At 32.1% G+C, this 19,034-nt stretch overlaps 2 protein-coding genes across 2 annotated transcripts; both read right to left on the reverse strand.

The window, feature by feature from the left end:
* Window positions 1-867: 867 nt before the first annotated feature.
* On the reverse strand, window positions 868-16,040 carry LOC127733901 (uncharacterized). The gene is made up of 5 exons (XM_052243352.1): window positions 15,946-16,040; window positions 10,258-10,476; window positions 6,560-6,871; window positions 5,415-5,615; window positions 868-2,990 (listed from the first exon to the last, which is right to left on the reverse strand). Exons 1-5 carry the CDS (start codon window positions 15,959-15,961, stop codon window positions 2,926-2,928), a joined length of 813 nt encoding a protein of 270 aa, XP_052099312.1. The 5' UTR covers window positions 15,962-16,040; the 3' UTR covers window positions 868-2,925.
* A 626-nt stretch (window positions 16,041-16,666) lies between these two features.
* On the reverse strand, window positions 16,667-17,781 carry LOC127714478 (serine/threonine-protein kinase mos-like). Its single transcript, XM_052220539.1, has one exon. It carries the CDS (start codon window positions 17,759-17,761, stop codon window positions 16,694-16,696), a length of 1,068 nt encoding a protein of 355 aa, XP_052076499.1. The 5' UTR covers window positions 17,762-17,781; the 3' UTR covers window positions 16,667-16,693.
* Window positions 17,782-19,034: the final 1,253 nt, after the last annotated feature.

Genomic DNA, 19,034 nt, shown 5'->3' on the forward strand with positions numbered 1-19,034 from the left:
TTTAACATCACGTTCCACTATATAGATGATGTCCTTTCACTGAATAATACAAAGTTTAGTGACTTTGTTGAACGCATCTATCCCATCGAACTTCAAATAAAGGACAGATACAGTTAAGTCTTCCTCATATTTTGACTTACATCTATAATTTGACAATGAGGGTAGGTTAATAACACATCTTTACGACAAAAGAAATGATTCCAGCTTTCGAATTGTAAACTTCCATTTCTATGTATCAACAATTACATTCGAGCAGCGCCTGCATGTGGAGTATATATCTCTCAGTTGATACGGTATTCCAGTGCTTTCATTTCCTGTAAAGACTTCCTTGCTAGAGGATTGCTGCTTACAAGGAAGCGATCAAAATAAAGAGTTCATCCCGAGTTTTTACGGACGACTTGTTTGACTGTTATGGAATATCTGTTACACAGATGACGACTGATATGTTCCAATTGTCGTGACCACAGCCCCGTCCTGGATGGGACCTACAGAATTAGACTTATCACCCGGGTTTGTACTTACATGAGAAACACGACGGGTGCCACATGTGCAGCGCAGGATCTGCTTACCCTTCCAGAGCATATGCGATCACCCAAGGTTTTTGCAGGGGTTCGTGTTGCTCAGTTTTTAGTTTTCTGTGATGTGTTTTGTAGACTGTTGTTTGTGTTTTGGTCGTTTTTTGACATGGTACTGTCAGTTAGTTTTTGACTTATGAGTTTGACTATCCCTTTGGTATCCTCCGCCTCTCTTTTGTAGTCCATATAGCAGGTGTTAACTTTCATTTCTTCTATTCAAGCACTCTGGGCATATCAATGTATTGTGAATCGATAACACTGAATTGTCCGACCTCAGATTCGACTAAGTAAGTGTCATAAAATTAGTTTATTGTGATTTGTTCATCTTTTTATCGATTTCATACACTGAGGATTGTTAGACAAAAAAACATCTTTGAACAACCACAATCTTTCAAAAATATTTCAAATAAATAAATCTACAGATTAGCTGCCTATCCCCATAAAATATTAATGGCAATGTTTAAAACGTGTTGCACAAATTGTCATAACAAAAGTCATAACAAATATTTAAAGAGCGAAAGTATTGCTAGAAACAAACAAGCAATATGAAACTTGCGTTATCTGCATTTCTTTCCACAGCCCTGTTTACAATCTACAAATAAAACGTTTTTGCAGGCTTGTGGGGGCATAAACTTAACTCATCTAAAAAAAAACAAATATATACAAGAAATAAAAATAAATGTTATTTGCCACCATTTCCTGGTCTAAAATGTAGTAATTCACCCTTAACAAGCATTCTGAGAGTATTGCATGGCAATACATAGTCCCCTACCGGGTAAAAATTCATTATACTGGAACAAAATGCTAACTTGTTCTATAACTTGTCATGGTGTAAACAAAAAGAAAATATCAAGTCAATATCTTCAAGCATGACTAAAAACTGTGGAAAACTGAATATATGAGTGAATTTTTTCAAGTCCAAGGACCATAACTCTGCACAAAATTATCAGACATAAACAAAAATTTGAACTTGATCTGTAACTTGTCATGATAAAACTATTTACCAATTGTCAATCAATATTTTTAAGCATGATGAAAAAAAGTGTGGAAAACCTATAACACTCTAACATTAGATATGATGTAATACAATGTATATCTATTTTCAAATTTCAATCAAATATAATTAATAGTTCCAAATATTTTTTCTTTCATTTGTCACAAACTAATATAGATTTGTAACTTACCTATAAAATGTCAACAACTTTTAACTACACAATGTAATGTAATGAAATATATACCTTAATAAAAATAGATTATTATCTAATTAAAGGATTTCACTTAATAAAAATATATATATATATATATACATGTAGCATTCAGAAAATAAGTTTATACAAAATAACATATAAACCTGCCACAAAATTCCTCAAACAATTTACCAAAGAATGTCTTTTAAAAAATGAGTTATCTCCCTTTGTACAGATTATATGGTTTAACATAGTACACTAACATTAGTTATGAAGTTTTTTCATGGACCATAACTCTGGACTAAATCATCAGACCGGAACAAAATTCGAACTTGATCTATAACTTGTCATGATAAAACTATATACCAAATATCAAATCAATATCTTCAAGAACGAAGAAAAAAAGTATGGAAAGCTGAGTTGCCGAACTGACGGATGGACAGACAGCAGGAGTAGAATCATCATTCTGTAGAAAATAGAAGGAATAATGTCTACCAACTTAAGACCACTGAACAGGGAGGGTGAGCATCTGAGGGTCCAATTACTTCCTCCATCTAGTTGTAGATGGTTAATTTTTGTCATGTATTGTTTGTTTAAAATTAGTCATCCCTTTAAAAACAATTTCAACTTATATTTAAAAATAAGAAGATATGGTATAATTGCCAATGGGACAACTCTCCACAAGAGACCAAATGACATAGAAGATGTATTGTATTGTATTGTATTATAATACTATCAATCAAAACTGAACCCCTCAGGCAAAGTTATCCTGAGATGCTTTTGTCTGTTCTGTTTTTGTATCCCAGCTTTTGACCTTGAATGTACCTGGTGAAGATTATTCTACAAACTTGTGTCATATGCACTGTAATCAGTATCATACATTTTCATTATATTGTATGGCAATGAAGGCATACTAGTTTCCATACATTTATCTAATATCAACTTGTAAATGACATTTCAATAGTTTGTATATAAATAAATAATATGACCATATTTTAGAAAAAATCTCTGCATAATCTATCATGTCTGGATCAATGCTACCATTCCAGTGCATCAGTTCATGATTTAACTTCTAACTCTGACATCTAAGACACTGTAGTCATTTATTTCGACCTTCTGAGAAGTTCTCTTTTATCACTGATTCTGTCATTCGTTTGTCCATCTCATCCTTTACCACTAATATCCTTCATCCAGTATTCAAAAAGACTGATGATAAAATTAAACACATCTGAAAAATATAAGCAATCTATGAATACAGTTTGGTTTATCCTAAAATAGGGTTGATATAGTTATCCTAAAATAGGGTTGATATAATTATCCTAAAATAGGGTTGATATAATTATCCTAAAATAGGGTTGATATAATTATCCTAAAATAGGGTTGATATAATGACCATAAAATAGGGTTGATATAGTTATCCTAAAATAGGGTTGATATAATTATCCTAAAATAGGGTTGATATAGTTATCCTAAAATAGGGTTGATATAATTATCCTAAAATAGGGTTGATATAATTATCCTAAAATAGGATTGATATAATTATCCTAAAAAAGGGTTGATATATTATCCTAAAATAGGGTTGATATAATTATCCTAAGTAAAGGCAACAGTAGCATACTGGTGTTCAAAAGTCATAAATCGATTGAGAGAAAAAAAATCCGATTACAAACTAAAACCAAGGGAAACACATCAACCATAAGTGGAAAACAAAGGAACAACAGGAACACTGAAGTGCAACAAAAACAAACACCAACATACATAGAAACGAACTATTCGATAACAACTGCCATATTCCTGACTTGGTACAGGACATTTTAAGAAAAAATGGTGGGTTCAACCTGGTTTTATGGCTAGCCAAACCTCCTGCTAAAAAGACAATGTTAAAAAATATCGCTAAAATGACAACACTATGTGACAGAAATACAGCACAAACACACGCAAGAACACTCATCACAGAGAAACGCACAAACAAATAATATAATAGTCGACACAACATGCAAACCGCAGAACAACAAGGAACATCTTCCATCAACGACAGACACCACAGGACATCACAAACAGTGACGCACTTACGTAACGAACATGCAATCTCCAACTTTATACAATTATTTTCACAATACCAGTCCAAACAATTTTCATGACAATGATGGTATTGAAAGGCTATTTTATAATTATTTGGACTACAAACGATAAGACATTACACATTATCCAACCGAAACCATAACAGAAACATGAAAAATAAATACATGAATGTTGGATGTACAAAATACAGAGACACGTCGTATAGCAATGCAAATTCACACCCATATTCGGGAATAGGTCACGTTCAGTACTTAGCAGAATAAAATAGGGTTGATATAATTATCCTAAAATGGGGTTGATATAATTATAATAAAATAGGGTTGATATCACTTATATGTTGTAATAAAATTGTTATTAAAATATATTTCATTGATATTTGTCTATTTTTAAAGACCATATGTTGACCTCTAAATGCCTTTTGCTTATTTGTGTCATTGGGTTGCTGTCTCATTGCCTTATACCCCAGGTGTCTATTTATTCCTATAAAAAGAAATTTGAATTTTAGTGTTAAAAGTATCTAAAGTTACCATCTGAGATTTAAAATTTTAAAATGTTAAAAGTTATTCTAATATGACGTTCTTCAAACGCTTTGAGAACACACCCGTGGTAAAATATGAATATATTGTTTGGTCTGTTCTGATCATACTCCCACGTCGTATGCTCTTTTCTGAATGAGATACCCGACGTCGTTGAACCATGACGTAAGAATATAGGCATTTTACAGGAAAATGCATGATTGTGAAACCGAAAGTCATCAAAACAATGAAACATAAACAAACAATTATAAAATGTGTTATAAGCCAATTTGTTTTACATATAAGTAAGATTATCATTTAAATTCATCCAAACCTATCTAAATACGGTATTGTAAATAGTTTAAGCATGTCACTAGTTCAGTTTACTCCGTTCTTTTACGTCAATATAACAGTGTGTTTATTTACGGGAACGGCAAATATTTGCCTTCACCTAGAGCGCTTCGATCCATTAGAATTGCCGTATTTGTCCTATTAGAATAGAAATAATTCATCTGAGGCTTGAATTTATACTGATTTCACCACGGGTTTGCCCTTTATGCCGATATTTTACCCCTCACTATTGCTTTTGGTAAAATATTTAGCATAAAGGGCCAACCCATGGTAAAATCAGTATAAATTCAAGCCCCCATGAATTATTTCTTAAATATTAGTCAGTGGTTATAATGTACAGCAGACTGACCAATTTTGATGGTACACTGCTTTACTCCCCTACATGCATTCTCACACCAAGTAAATAGTAAAAAAGGGTTTTAGCATGTAGTTTTATAATTGATGTGCCGAGATTATGACTAATTGACCAACATTAGATTTAAATGATTTAAGGTTACATGTATAAGTAGGTCTTTGCCATCTTTGATTGTGAAATAGCAGAAAACAATCAGTCTAGATTTTGTTTGAAATTAGCAAATTCTAAGCCAGGAGTAAAATTGATTTGTACACTTTTCATTTAAATGAAGAAAATTATGCAATTTTATTTTATGATAACGACTGTTTTTTATTTGTGAGTAAATAAATGATTTAAATGATGATCTTACCTGGAGACAAGAAACAGCAATCAGATTTCATGCTAGACATCAAATTCCCTGCAGACTTCACATCACCAAGTAAAATTAATCTTTTTATATTTTGTATGATGTTTAATTGATTTGCAGTTTCTTTGTCGTGAATATCTAACAAGCTCAGTGATTTATTTAATTCATCAAAAAGTTCTTGCTGCTCAACTGATTTTTCTCTATCTGAAAACAAAGATTAATAATATTTTACAAAATTCATCTTTTATTAATAAAATACTAACAGCGTGTTAATTTAATTTTCATCTGAACATGGATTTAAACAGTTTTGCAGATCCTTGATTTGACTGAATTCTTTTTAAATAAGTATATAAAATCAGCAGCCATTTTCCGAAATATTTCACTGTGTACCTCCATAACTTATTCTTTAATTTGTTAATCACCTGATTATGGGATCATTAGATATGACTGGATGATATAACCATGAAACAAAAACTGGAAATCAAAGGAACAGGACTTTTATTGAAGTTCTTCCTCTTGATTCTAGCTACCAGAAGCAGATCCTGGATTTTTGAAAGGGGAGGGCATAATTCCTGAAAACTGAATATATACCTAAAAAAAATTTGATTATTTTATGCTACAAATTATATATTTTCCAATCAAAGGGTGGGGGACTGAATCTGAAACTGACTATAAGTTCTTCTACAATAAGCTGTATGTAGTGTTCAGACCATACATCATACCAGTATTATCAGTCTTTATCATTGTCTGTGAGAATACTCTTTGTTATTCATCAATATTTCTATGGTTGCATGGTTGATAGATTTTAACCAAAATTAATAAACACTTTCCCTCTTGATGTAACATTTCAAACCTTCATTGTAAATAACTGACAAACACATCTTTTGATTTGGTTTAAAAAATCACACCAAAGCATTAACAGGGAGAAGTGATCTCTATATATAGATGTGGGGGACTACCTTCAACTTCAACATATCCCACCCATCCCCAACTCCCTTTTCACCAAATTATTTAACTATAGAAGCAACATTTATATAAAATCAAAAATCAGAAGTAAAACTTGAAATAAAACATTTTTCAGTAGAAATAAAATGTTTGGAACAGTCAGATGATGGCAAGCATAACCCAGCTGACATCTTGTTTTTTACCTTGAAGTTTATACACATCCCATACAGCATCCAAAAAGTTTGATAAGTCAGCAACATTATTTTGTATTTCATTATTACTTGTTGTTTCAGCAGAATTCTGATTATCTTCTGAGGGAATGAAAGAAAATGTAACACTTTTATCTTCATTTTTCTGCTTATCTTTCCTTCTTTTCTTTTTTAATTTCCTCCTTTGATTCTTTGTCAATTTTTTGTCACTTGTGTCATATTGATGACATTTTTCCTCATCACATTTTTCTGTGTGTCTTTTGTTTTTCCTACTCCTTTTTCTTACTGGCTTTTCACTGGCACAGCCTGTTAAATGTAAGATATTGAAATTAAAACTACAGAATCATAACAACAAATGATATCTTGGGAAAGTCCAATAGAAAATTTTTTACATAAATATTGCCTTTCATTCCATTAATTCTTATAGATAAATGAAAATCAGGGAAACAAGTTTAACATTCAAGAACATCATAACAGGCCATTATTTTTAACATCTGAAAATTTAACTTGATACCCCCTACCTTTTTTAACCATTTCATTTTTTTTTTCTTTTTAGGGGGAGAGATTTTTTCTTTTCTTTTCTTTCCAATCTCGTATGCATAAAATAAGTTCTAAATATGATTTTTTTATTAGCAAATCCTATGCAGAAAGTAATTTTCAATGATTCTTCAACTTTTCAAAGAATAAATTTGAATATACAATATATTATTATCACTCATACATGTCATAATAAAATGCTTCGCTGGGGCGCAGCTTGATACGACCGCAGAGGTCGAACCCTGAACAGTTGGGGCAAGTATGGACACAACATTCAAGCTTGATACAGCTCTGAATTTGGATTGTTATTAAATATTTGACACAGCATAGGTTTCTGACACAGAAAGAATATGGTCTAAGAACTTGAATTTTTTTAATTTACCTATTATGGTCCAATGTCCAAAATCAAAATACATGGTTAGATTCAGCATATCAAAGAACCCCATATTTTCAATTTTTGTTGAAATCAAACAAAGTTTAATTTTGGACCCCAACTTGGACAAACTTGAAAACCGGGCCCATAATCAAAAATCTAAACACATGTTTAGATTCAGCATATCAAAGAACCCCTATAATTCAATTTTTGCTAAAATCAAACTAAGTTTAATTTTGGACCCTTTGGACCTTAATGTCGACCAATTTAAAAAACGGGACTTAAAATTAAAAATCTAAATACACAGTTAGATTAGGAATATCAAAGAACCCCAATTCAATAATTCAATTTTTGATGAAATCAAACAAAGTTTAATTTTGGACCCTTTTGACCTCAATATGAACCAATTTGATAGCGGGGCCCACAAATAAAAAATCTAAATTCATGGTTAGATTCAGAATATCAAAGAACCCCATATATTCAATTTTTGTTGAAATCAAAAAAGGTTTAATTTTGGACCCCAACTTGGACCAACTTGAAAACTGGGCCCATAATCAAAAATCTAAACACATGTTTAGATTTAGCATATCAAAGAACCCTAAGAATTCAATTTTTGTTAAAATCAAACTAAGTTTAATTTTGGACCCTTTGGACCTCAATGAAGACAAATTTTAAAAAATGGGACCCAAATTAAAAATCTAAAAACACGGTTAGATTTGGCATATCAAAGAACCCCAATAATTCAATTTTTGATGAAATCAAACAAAGTTTAATTTTAGACCCTTTTGACCTCAATATGAACCAATTTGATAGCGGGGCCCACAAATAAAAAATCTAAATACATGGTTAGATTCAGCATATCAAAGAACCTCATATATTCAATTTTTGTTGAAATCAAACAAAGTTTAATTTTGGACCCCAATTTGGACCAACTTGAAAACTGGGCCCATAATCAAAAATCTAAATACATGTTTAGATTCAGCATATCAAAGAGTCCCATATATTCAATTTTTGTTGAAATCAAACAAAGTTTAAATACTGGACCCTATCTTGGACCAACTTGAAAACTGGGCCCATAATCAAAAATCTAAACACATGTTTAGATTTAGCATATCAAAGAACCCTAAGAATTCAATTTTTGTTAAAATCAAACTAAGTTTAATTTTGGACCCTTTGGACCTCAATGAAGACCAATTTTAAAAAATGGGACCCAAATTAAAAATCTAAAAACACGGTTAGATTTGGCATATCAAAGAACCCCAATAATTCAATTTTTGATGAAATCAAACAAAGTTTAATTTTAGACCCTTTTGACCTCAATATGAACCAATTTGATAGTGGGGCCCACAAATAAAAAATCTAAATACATGGTTAGATTCAGCATATCAAAGAACCTCATATATTCAATTTTTGTTGAAATCAAACAAAGTTTAATTTTGGACCCCAATTTGGACCAACTTGAAAACTGGGCCCATAATCAAAAATCTAAATACATGTTTAGATTCAGCATATCAAAGAGTCCCATATATTCAATTTTTGTTGAAATCAAACAAAGTTTAAATACTGGACCCTATCTTGGACCAACTTGAAAAAATTAATATCTTTGGACCTCAATGTAGACCAATTTGAAAACGGGACCAAAAATTAAAAATCTAAATTCACTGTTAGATTAGGCATAACAAATAAATAAATGTGATCAAAGATTTTACAAATCTAATGCGCCATACTGTGCAATTAAAGACTACTTCTTGAAATTTTTCAATATTTGAAATTTGAAAAAAAAATAATATTTGAAGAATAATTCTTTTTAATTTCTGAAATCTGAAATGAGAAAAAATTGACCCCCCACAATTTCTTTTTATCCCCCCCCCCCTTTTTCCCCAAAAAAATTCTTTCCCTCAAGATATGGTCATAATCTCAATTCAAATTTCCAATGGAGTTGGCAACCATAATTACCCATTTAAATTTACCATAGTGCTAACTTAATCTATTTTATAATAGAATTAAAAATATAGTGTCAAATCTTTCATATGGATTTTTTTGTAAAAAAAAAAGATGCAACATTTGCAGATATTTTTACTGGTCTTCCTTTATAAATATGTATTTCTTTAAACATAATTTAAAAGCAGTGTAAGGGAAGTAACCAAAACGTTGTATTTGGATTACCTCCCTTACACTGTTTTAAATTATCTTTATTGTTCATTAACCATTACTTTATACATAATTTAAAAGCAGTGTAAGGGAGATAATTTCAATGATGTATTTGATTTATCTCCCTTACACTGCTTTAAATTATGTTTTGTACTAAAGTATTTGTCCATTAACCAGGACAACCTTGTTTTTCCCCCTTTTTTGCCCCTCATTCCTAAACGGTTTGAGCCATAACCCCCCAAAGCAAATCCTAACCATCCCTTTGTGGTATGGAAACTTGTAGTATAATTTCAGAGAGATCCATACACCGTTCCACAGTTATTGTCTGGAAACTAGAAAATGCTTATTTTTGGCCCCTTTTTGGCCCCTAATTCCTTAACTGTTGGTACCATAACCCCCAAAATCAATCCGAACCTTCCTTTTGTGGTATTTAACCTTATGGTCAAATTTCAAAAAGATCCATTCACTTAAACTAAAGTTAGAGTGCGAAAACCAATGTGTCTTTGGACGACGACGACGACGCCAACGTCATACCAATATACGACCACAAAAATTTTTTGCGGTCGTATAAAAATTAATTAACATATCAGAAATAAACAATGTAGATTTTCTACATATTTTTTCTACAAACTTGATGATGAATCTGATGGTTCACCCTCTCCATTGTTTTCTTCCAGTGGTCCAGTTGGGGTATAGTCTGTAGGAGGAGGAAGTACACTGTAGGTTTTTACTTCATGCACTGGTTTTTTAGACTGAATGGATGGAGTTATCTCGCCTTCGTCCTCACTCTCAGAATGATCTGAAGATCCATTCTTACCATACATAATATTCCATACATTTTGTTTGAAGACTAGAATATAATATTAAAAATATCTTACAAAAATTATTTTTTGTTCTGAAATGGGTAAAAATATCTTCTAATCTAGTAGTAGTATCTGCATCATTCAAGGGCAATAACTCATGTAAGGAGTGAACTGATGATGTCAATCTGACTAAGTAGTAGATTTTGTCCTGCTGATCCTTTTTCATACTTACAAAATAATTTTGTAAAATAAGCAAAGTTTTAAAGTCTATGAACCATGATGATAGGGTGGTACCATATAAACACCATGGAAATGAAACTTGCTTATGCCAATACAACTGCATACCAACTATCATTGACTTAATATAAATGGTTTATCTTAAACTTATCTAATCACAAAGTTTAACATTCAAACTATACATAATATTCTAAGTCAATAGAGCATGACTGAGGGTGAGGAGCCAAATAATCTCCATTGAAAGTCACATACCACAAGTGGTTCCCCATAAACTGACCAAATCACAAACTAATACATTGTTGACGACACCGTCCATGAAGCCACCGCCACCAGAAACAGCACACCTAAGTCTTGCCTTTTAGACTTTCGAAGCAAGACAAAAACTACCAACAATCTCAGCAATATTGACATTTATTTGTAGATCTTGTCTTGTGGGTCATTTTTGCTATACAAAGTTTCTCTCTATCTATTCATCTAATCTAGTTTTTAAAATTGGCAATAACACAAAAAACTGATAAACATCAACATTAAAGGGCAATAACTCCTATGTGGAGTCAACTGAAGATTTCAAGATTTTGACGTATTTGTAGAATAAGATCTTGTCTTATTTTTCTTTTTTATTTATAAAGGAATCTGATTACAGTAGTTGTCGTCTGTTTATGTAGTTCACACGTGTTTCTCGTTTCTATATAGATTAGACCGTTGTTTTTTCCGTTTGAATGGTTTTACACTAGTAATTTTTTGGGGCCCTTTATAGCTTGCTGTTCGGTGTGAGCCAATGCTCCGTGTTGAAGGCCGTACCTTGACCTATAATGGTTTACTTTTATAAATTGTAACTTGGATGGAGAGTTGTCTCATTGGCACTCATACCACATCTTCCTATATCTATTTCTCTCTATTTATCATGTCTATTATATGTATAGTTTCCAAGATAATAGGCATCTTCAACAACTTTTTAGTAAAAATCATCATTAAAAGAGAATAACTCTGGAAAGAGTTAACTGACAATTACAGTCATGTTGACATGTTTGAAGAAATTATCCTGCTGATAATTTTTTCCTTTTTAAAGTTTCTATTTATCTATTATAGTTTTCAAGATAATAGGCAAAAAATGTTAAAAAATGTTAATAAACTGCTTCGCTGAGCGCAGCTGGATACGCCTGCAGAGGTCCAACCCTGAACAGTTGGGGCAAAAATGGACACAATGTTCAAGCTTGATACAGGTCTGAATATGGATTGTATTAAATATTTGACATATTATAGGTTTCTGAATAAATGTAGTCAAAGAACTTGAAATTGGTTATATGAATTGAATTTATATTCAATTAAAGATTTCTTGCTGTTGTGCAATACACTGTGCTGTTGCGCAATACTTAGTAAATCTGTTGTCAGACTATAAACAATTAAAGTTCAATTAATTCTCAATGTCATATTAGAAATTTATGAAAATGTAAAGGAAGCTTACATCAAAAGTTATAAACAATTCAACAAAGTTTCATGAGAATTGCTGACAGCATTTTTGAGTTATTGTCTGAAAACTGGAAAATCCCCCCTTTTTTAATGAATAAAACCCCATAACTCAGAAATGTAAAATGTAAAATTTATAAAATTCTAAAGGGATCTTACATCAATAGATATAAACAATTCACCAAAGTTTCATAAGAACTGCTGAAAGCATTTTTGATTTTTTGTCCGAAAACTGGAAAATCCCCCTTTTTTTATGAATAAAACCCTGCAACTTGGAAACGTAAAATCTAAAATATATAAAAATCGAAAGGGAGCTCATGTCAATAGATATAAACAATTCACCACAATTTCTTGCAAGTTGGTAGAGCATTCTTGAGTTATTATCCTAAAACTGGCAAATCCCCCTTTTTTTAATGAATAAAACCCCATAACTCGGAAACGTAAAATCTAAAATTTATAAAAAAACAAAAGGGAGCTCACGTCAATAGATATAAACAATTCACCAAAGTTTTATGCAAATTGGTTAAAGCGTTTTTGAGTTAATATCCGACATGTTGACGACGGACGGACAGACGGACAACGGTATACCATAATACGTCCCGTAAACGTGCGTATAAAAATGATCATTAAAGGGCAATACCTTCAATAGCTAGTCAACTGAAGATTTCAGCCATTTGGCTTATTTGTAGATCTTGTCTTGCTGATTATTTATGATATTCAAAGTTATCATCCATCTATTACAATTTTCAAGATATAGGCAAAAATGTGAAATATCATCATTAAAGGTCAATAACTTCAATAAGGAGTCAAGATATGATTTAGGTCATTTGACTTATTTGTAGATCTTGTCTTGCTGCATTTTTGCTTTTTAAAGTTTCTATCTTTTATCATTTTTAAGATATTAGCTAAAACGCAAAAAATTGGAGAAAATCATCATTAAAGGGCAATAACTCTAATAAAGAGTCGACTTAAGATTTCAGCTATGTTGACTTATTTGTAGATCCTTTCATACTGTTAATATAACTTTTTAAAGAATCTATCTATTATAGTATTAAAGATATAGGCAATAACGCATAAATTGGTAAAAATTCCTCATTAAAGGGTAATAACTCTTAATAAGGAGTCGTCTAACAATTTTGGTCATGATGACTACTTTGTAGATCTTGTCTTGCTGATCATTTTTGCTATCTAAATTTTCTGTCTATCTATTAAAATTATTTGAGATAATAGGTAAAAAAAAATTAAAATGGTAAAAATTGTCATTTAAGGGCAATAACTCCTAAAAGAGGTCATCTGACAGTTTTGACGTTAATGAACAATAGGTAGAGCTCAACATTCTGAACATTTTTGCCCTGTAAGACTTTCTCTATTTATAGCAGATTTCAAAATAAAAGGAACAACTTGCATTTAACTCTTTGATCTGTTTTCAGCCATGTCCGTCATCTTGATTGGCAGTCTGGGTCATCAGACACATTTGTTAAACAAGATACCCCAATGATGATTGTGGCCAAGTTTGTTTAAATTTGGCATAATAGTTTCAGGAGAAGATTTTTCAATAAATTGCTTCGCCGATCGCAGCTGGATACGACCGCAGAGGTCCAACCTTGAACAGTTGGGGCAAAAATGGATGCAATATTCGTGCTTGATACAGGTCTGAATTTGGATTGTAATTAAATATTTGACACATAAAAGGTTTCTGACACAGAATAACTGTAGTCGAAGAACTTGGAATTGGTTATATGATTTGAATTTATATTCATTTTTTGCTTTTGTGCAATTAATACACTTTGCTGTTGCGAATTAACCCCCCCCCCCCCATCCCCCACAAAAAAAAATAAAAAATTTACCCCCCCTTTTTTTTTGCTTTTGTGCAATACACTATGCTGTTGATGTATTTGAATTACCTCCCTTACACTGCTTTAAATTATGTTTTGTACTAAAGTATTTGTCCATTAACCGGGACACCCTTGTTTTCCCCCCTTTTTTGCCCCTAATTCCTAAACGGTTTGAGCCATAACCCCCCAAAGTAAATCCTAACCATCCCTTTGTGGTATGGGAACTTGTGGTATAATTTCAGAGAGATCCATACACCGTTCCACAAGTTATTGCCTGGAAACTAGAAAAATGCTTATTTTTGGCCCCTTTTTGGCCCTTAATTCCTTAACTGTTGGTACCATAACCCCCAAAATCAATCCAAACCTTCCTTTTGTGGTATTGAACTTTATGATAAAATTTCATACACTTAAACTAAAGTTATTGTGCGAAAACCAATGTGTCTTCGGATGACGCCAACGTCATACCAATATACGACCGCAAAAAATGTTGCGGTCTTATAAAAAGTGAACGAAGATGACAACGAATGAGGGACGCCAAGGATGAGAAAAGCTCACTTGGCCCTTTGTCTAGGTGAGCTAAAAAATCAGTAAAATTCATCATTTAAGGGCAATCTCACTTGTAAAAAGTTTTCTGATAATTTAACCCCTTCGCCCCCAATCCCGCCTGTAATCGTGATTGCAACCACCATTCTTTGATGGCCCATATGACCCTCCATACTATTTTAGAACTGCCGCAGCTGAATTGTGTCGACAGCAGGGAGTTCAACCATGCAATTCATGGTCCTTAAACTCTTCCCAGATGTGTCTTTAGGAAAATATGACAACCTGAATGCCCTTCTTATAAATGAATAGCAAAATCCAGAAAAGTTTATGATTTTTGAAACATAAAATGCATTTAAAATTTAATTATCTAGTTCCTGCTATGCCTTAAAACTTTTCCAGGTGCACAGGTTTGTCTGTACTTACGAGTAAAATTTGTAGTGTAAATACGGCAATATTAGCCAAAAGGTTATGATGAATTCTAAACCTTAAGGATTATGTACCCTTGTGTTGCTTCAATGCTAAACATGGAAATTTTATAGAAAATCCACAGCCTTTCCCCTTGTACTCTCATATTTGGCAATTCATTACTTGATAGATAGAGGATTATTGTATGCAGTGCTAGCAATGATTTCCTTAAAACAAGTTTATAAATTTAGAAATTGGTTAAAATAAATAAAAATATGGACCAATTCAAGTACACCTTCTAGCCTGCGCTCGACTTTAGTGACTCAGCAGGAGGTTTTTTGGAATTTAAAGGTTGTTTAGGACTTTTTGTAAACAATAAACGCTAGCTGATCATAGAAAAACAAGTGAGTAAACTATGTTTCAAATTTTATAACAAAAATCTCTGTATTAAAGTCTGTGGATTTTCTACAAAATTCTTGATTTTATTTTCACCAAATTCCCCTTTTCTATTAAATGCAATGAAACTACATGTATAAATAATTATGCTTTGCACGAAGTTTCCCCTGGGTATATGTACAAAATGACCCATCTTTATTATTCATTATATTTGCTGTTTTGATGCTATTGCAATTTGAAAAGTTCATAATTCACAGGCCACAGAAGGGGTCATAAACCTTAATGCAGTATTGGTTTAGAGGTTTGAAGTACATTGTAATCGTCATGACAGGACACACAAGAAGAATATAAACAAAATACATGTAAATATAATATCTGAAGAACTTTAATGTTATACTTTATACCATACAATCGACAATGTTGACAATTCATGGTTCATGGGTTGTTGTTTTTTTTTAAACATAGGGACTCTGATCAAGCTAATATGAACGGAGATAATTAAACGTTAACACTTGTAATTAAAAATTAAAATATAGTCAAATGTTATCAATCTAAAATTCGTGTTATACAATATTCTCTCTCTACCATGTACAAATGCATTAAATATGTTACATAAATATTTATATTATATACCCGTGTTTCTCTCCATGTAAATAGTTGCAATACCAAATTAGAAAATTCTCTAGAGAAGTACCGAAAGAAATCGCGGGAAATTACAAATTCATTTATATCATGGAACATAAATGGGCAGTGGCAAATGGGTTTTCTGTCATCTCAAAATAAACTGTATATATATCTATAAATTTCATGTCGTTCGTTGTTGGTGAAAATATGCGTCCAATGTTCTAGACTAGTCTCAGTATTTACGTATTAAAGTAATATAAAGATTGAAAAGTATTGAATCTACATCTGGGTCTATCGGATTCTACACCAAGCTTTGTTCATGACAAGTGATTGTCTAAAAGGAAAACAAATGTAAAAACAACTGTTCTCAAAATAAAAATAACAAATGTAAAATAACGAGAACAAATGTAAAAAATAATCTGTACATAAAACAAGAAAACAATTGTAAAAAATATTCTGTACAGAAATAGAAAACTAATGTAAAAAAAATAAGCTTTACACTGTACAATGTCTATCAAAGCCATAAAATATAAAGGCTGACAAAAATAAATCAACAGAATGTACATTAAGATGTGTGTATATATATATACATTTATACATTCGAAAGAAATCTCTCAGACAAAATATGAACCTTGATAATTTACATAAATTTACATTAAAACATTAAATCTTGTTTCTATCTCATATAAATTTAAATATCACCAAAATGTTAGTTTGGTTTTCAGTGCTTTAAGTAAAATATTCTTTTCACAACACTTTACATGTAACCTCTCCATATGTTCAACAATTCCGCAATTTCACCAGCCGTTGGTCGGTCTAAAGGACAAGGTAGCCAACACTGTGAATACAGGTCTCTATAAGATTCTTCAAACGGATCAAACTCAATTTCTGGGTGCTTAGGTCTCTGTCCATATGCTACCACACCAAAAATAACTACGTGTTGGTTTTCGTTACTAAATGGAGTCTGTCGACTCAACAATTGCCACATTATGACAGCTAATGCATAAATATCTGCCTTTTTAGACGGAGCTTCACCTTTTAATAGTTCTGGAGCTCTGTAAGCAAAAGTACCAGTCAATATGGACCTTTGTGTTGGACTGAAAATTCCCGTGTCAATTTCCACTTTTTGCGAGCAACCAAAGTCTGCAACTTTGCATCGGCCACCCGGAGTTATGAGAATGTTTGCTGGTTTTAAATCCAGATGAACAATTTTCATATCATGTGCATACTTTAGAGCTTCTGCAATCTGTTGAGCAAATTTGACCCTGCGACGTGGTCCTAGGGAAACGGAATCGTCATCTACAAGACTTTGCAATGTACGATGTCCAGCATACTCCATAACGATCCAAGCACCTTGATCAAAAGTTTCCAAAGATGTAGCTGTGATAGTTTTGACAATATTTTCATGGTCGAATCCTATCGTGTTAAGCTCAGCTTTGAAGCTTTCCAGCTGTGCGGCAGGATTTTTCGTTACTCTGTGCATTACTTTCACGGCCACAGTTGAATCTTTGTATTTGCCTCTGTAAACTGATCCAAAACCCCCTGTGCCAAGCAAGCGTCCAAGAACGACTTCTTCCTTCCTAAAGGATGCATTTCTGTGTCTTGTGCAAACTATAGCATGGGGACGTTTGAATTCATCTCTCTGCTTTTCTTTCTGTGCCAAAACAGGCATTACAATCCTCTTAGCGAACTGTCCCAACTTCTTACGGAAAAGTTTGTATTTCCGTAAAATATGTTGGCATTGGTTTATTCCTTTCAGTGAACTTAATGAATATTTTTTGCCTTTAACTACACTACACAAATTATGTTCATTTTTTATCTGCATTTTGGATAGATCCACCTTACAAAGACAGTCATTATATTAACTAGTAAACTATACTATTCAGATTGAAAAGTGTTCACTTAAAAGGTCAAGGTTCATAATCAACTGGTTTGTGATTCAAAGCAAGGACGTATAACTAACATTATGATTCTTTTTATTTTATCACGTACTCTAAAATAAAAAAAAAAGTTTGTTTTTTTTCTCGGTATTTTATTTGGAAAAAGTTTTACAAATGTTCTCAATACTTTATATTGTGAGAATTGGCAATTAAAATTACAAAAAAAAAAACACACTTGAATGTTTTGAAAACTTTTCGGGACAATTTGAAATTTTTGAAGATGTTATTGATTTTGTGCAATAAGTTCAAACAATATCCTAACTTAATTGTTGTTTCGATCTTTCAAACAATGCAAGAACAAAACAAGTGATACATCCATATACATCAAATTTAGGACAAAACAACTCATTTGAAACGTTGTCAAACCATGAAAGTTTCAAGGTCAAACCGCCTATCATATGTGAACTAAGGGTAAATAATGGTAAAGCTGAAGCCATCTCTATGAATGATTTTGGTTGACAGCTATATAATATATGTGTAACAAATCACTATGTATATGTACGACTCTAGCTAGCCGCTAAAATCACGCTCATTTTGTATTTGTTGATGTCCATGGTGTTGTCTTCCATTCCTCACATAAAAATGGTAAAACAAAGCTTACCTTAGTTTAAATAACATAAAGACTGGAAAAATTTAATTTTAACTTAAACATACTTTTGTTCAAACGGACCAATGGACCAGTAACAAGATAACGGTAATAATCGACAAAACCATAACACATGCATAAATAAAGGCAATAGTAGTATACCACTGTTCAATAGTCATAAATCGATTTAACTGAAACAAATCCGGGTCACAAACCAAAACCGAGGGAAACACATCAACTTTAAGAGGAAAAAAACAGAACAACATAAACACTGAACTGCTACAAAAACAAACGCCAAAAAATGTTAGGTCTTTATTTACCTCGTTGAATAAAACTTTTACCTGTTTGAAATAAGTCTCCCTGTCTTTTGTGGGCTTATTTTTTGGAGCGGTTAATTTGCTTAACTGTTCGTGTTATATTACCATGTATTTTTACCAGAGGTTATTTTTGAAAACATTCTGAATATGCATGTAGTAGTTGCCACTGGACGTTAAGTAAACAATATAAAAATCATCTTCAAACCAAAATGTTAGCATTATATATAATGAAGATAATTAGAACAATTTGATTCT

The sequence above is a fragment of the Mytilus californianus genome, unplaced genomic scaffold (genome assembly GCF_021869535.1).
Source record: "Mytilus californianus isolate M0D057914Y unplaced genomic scaffold, xbMytCali1.0.p SCAF_1, whole genome shotgun sequence".
Classification (NCBI taxonomy): Eukaryota; Metazoa; Mollusca; class Bivalvia; order Mytilida; family Mytilidae; genus Mytilus; species Mytilus californianus.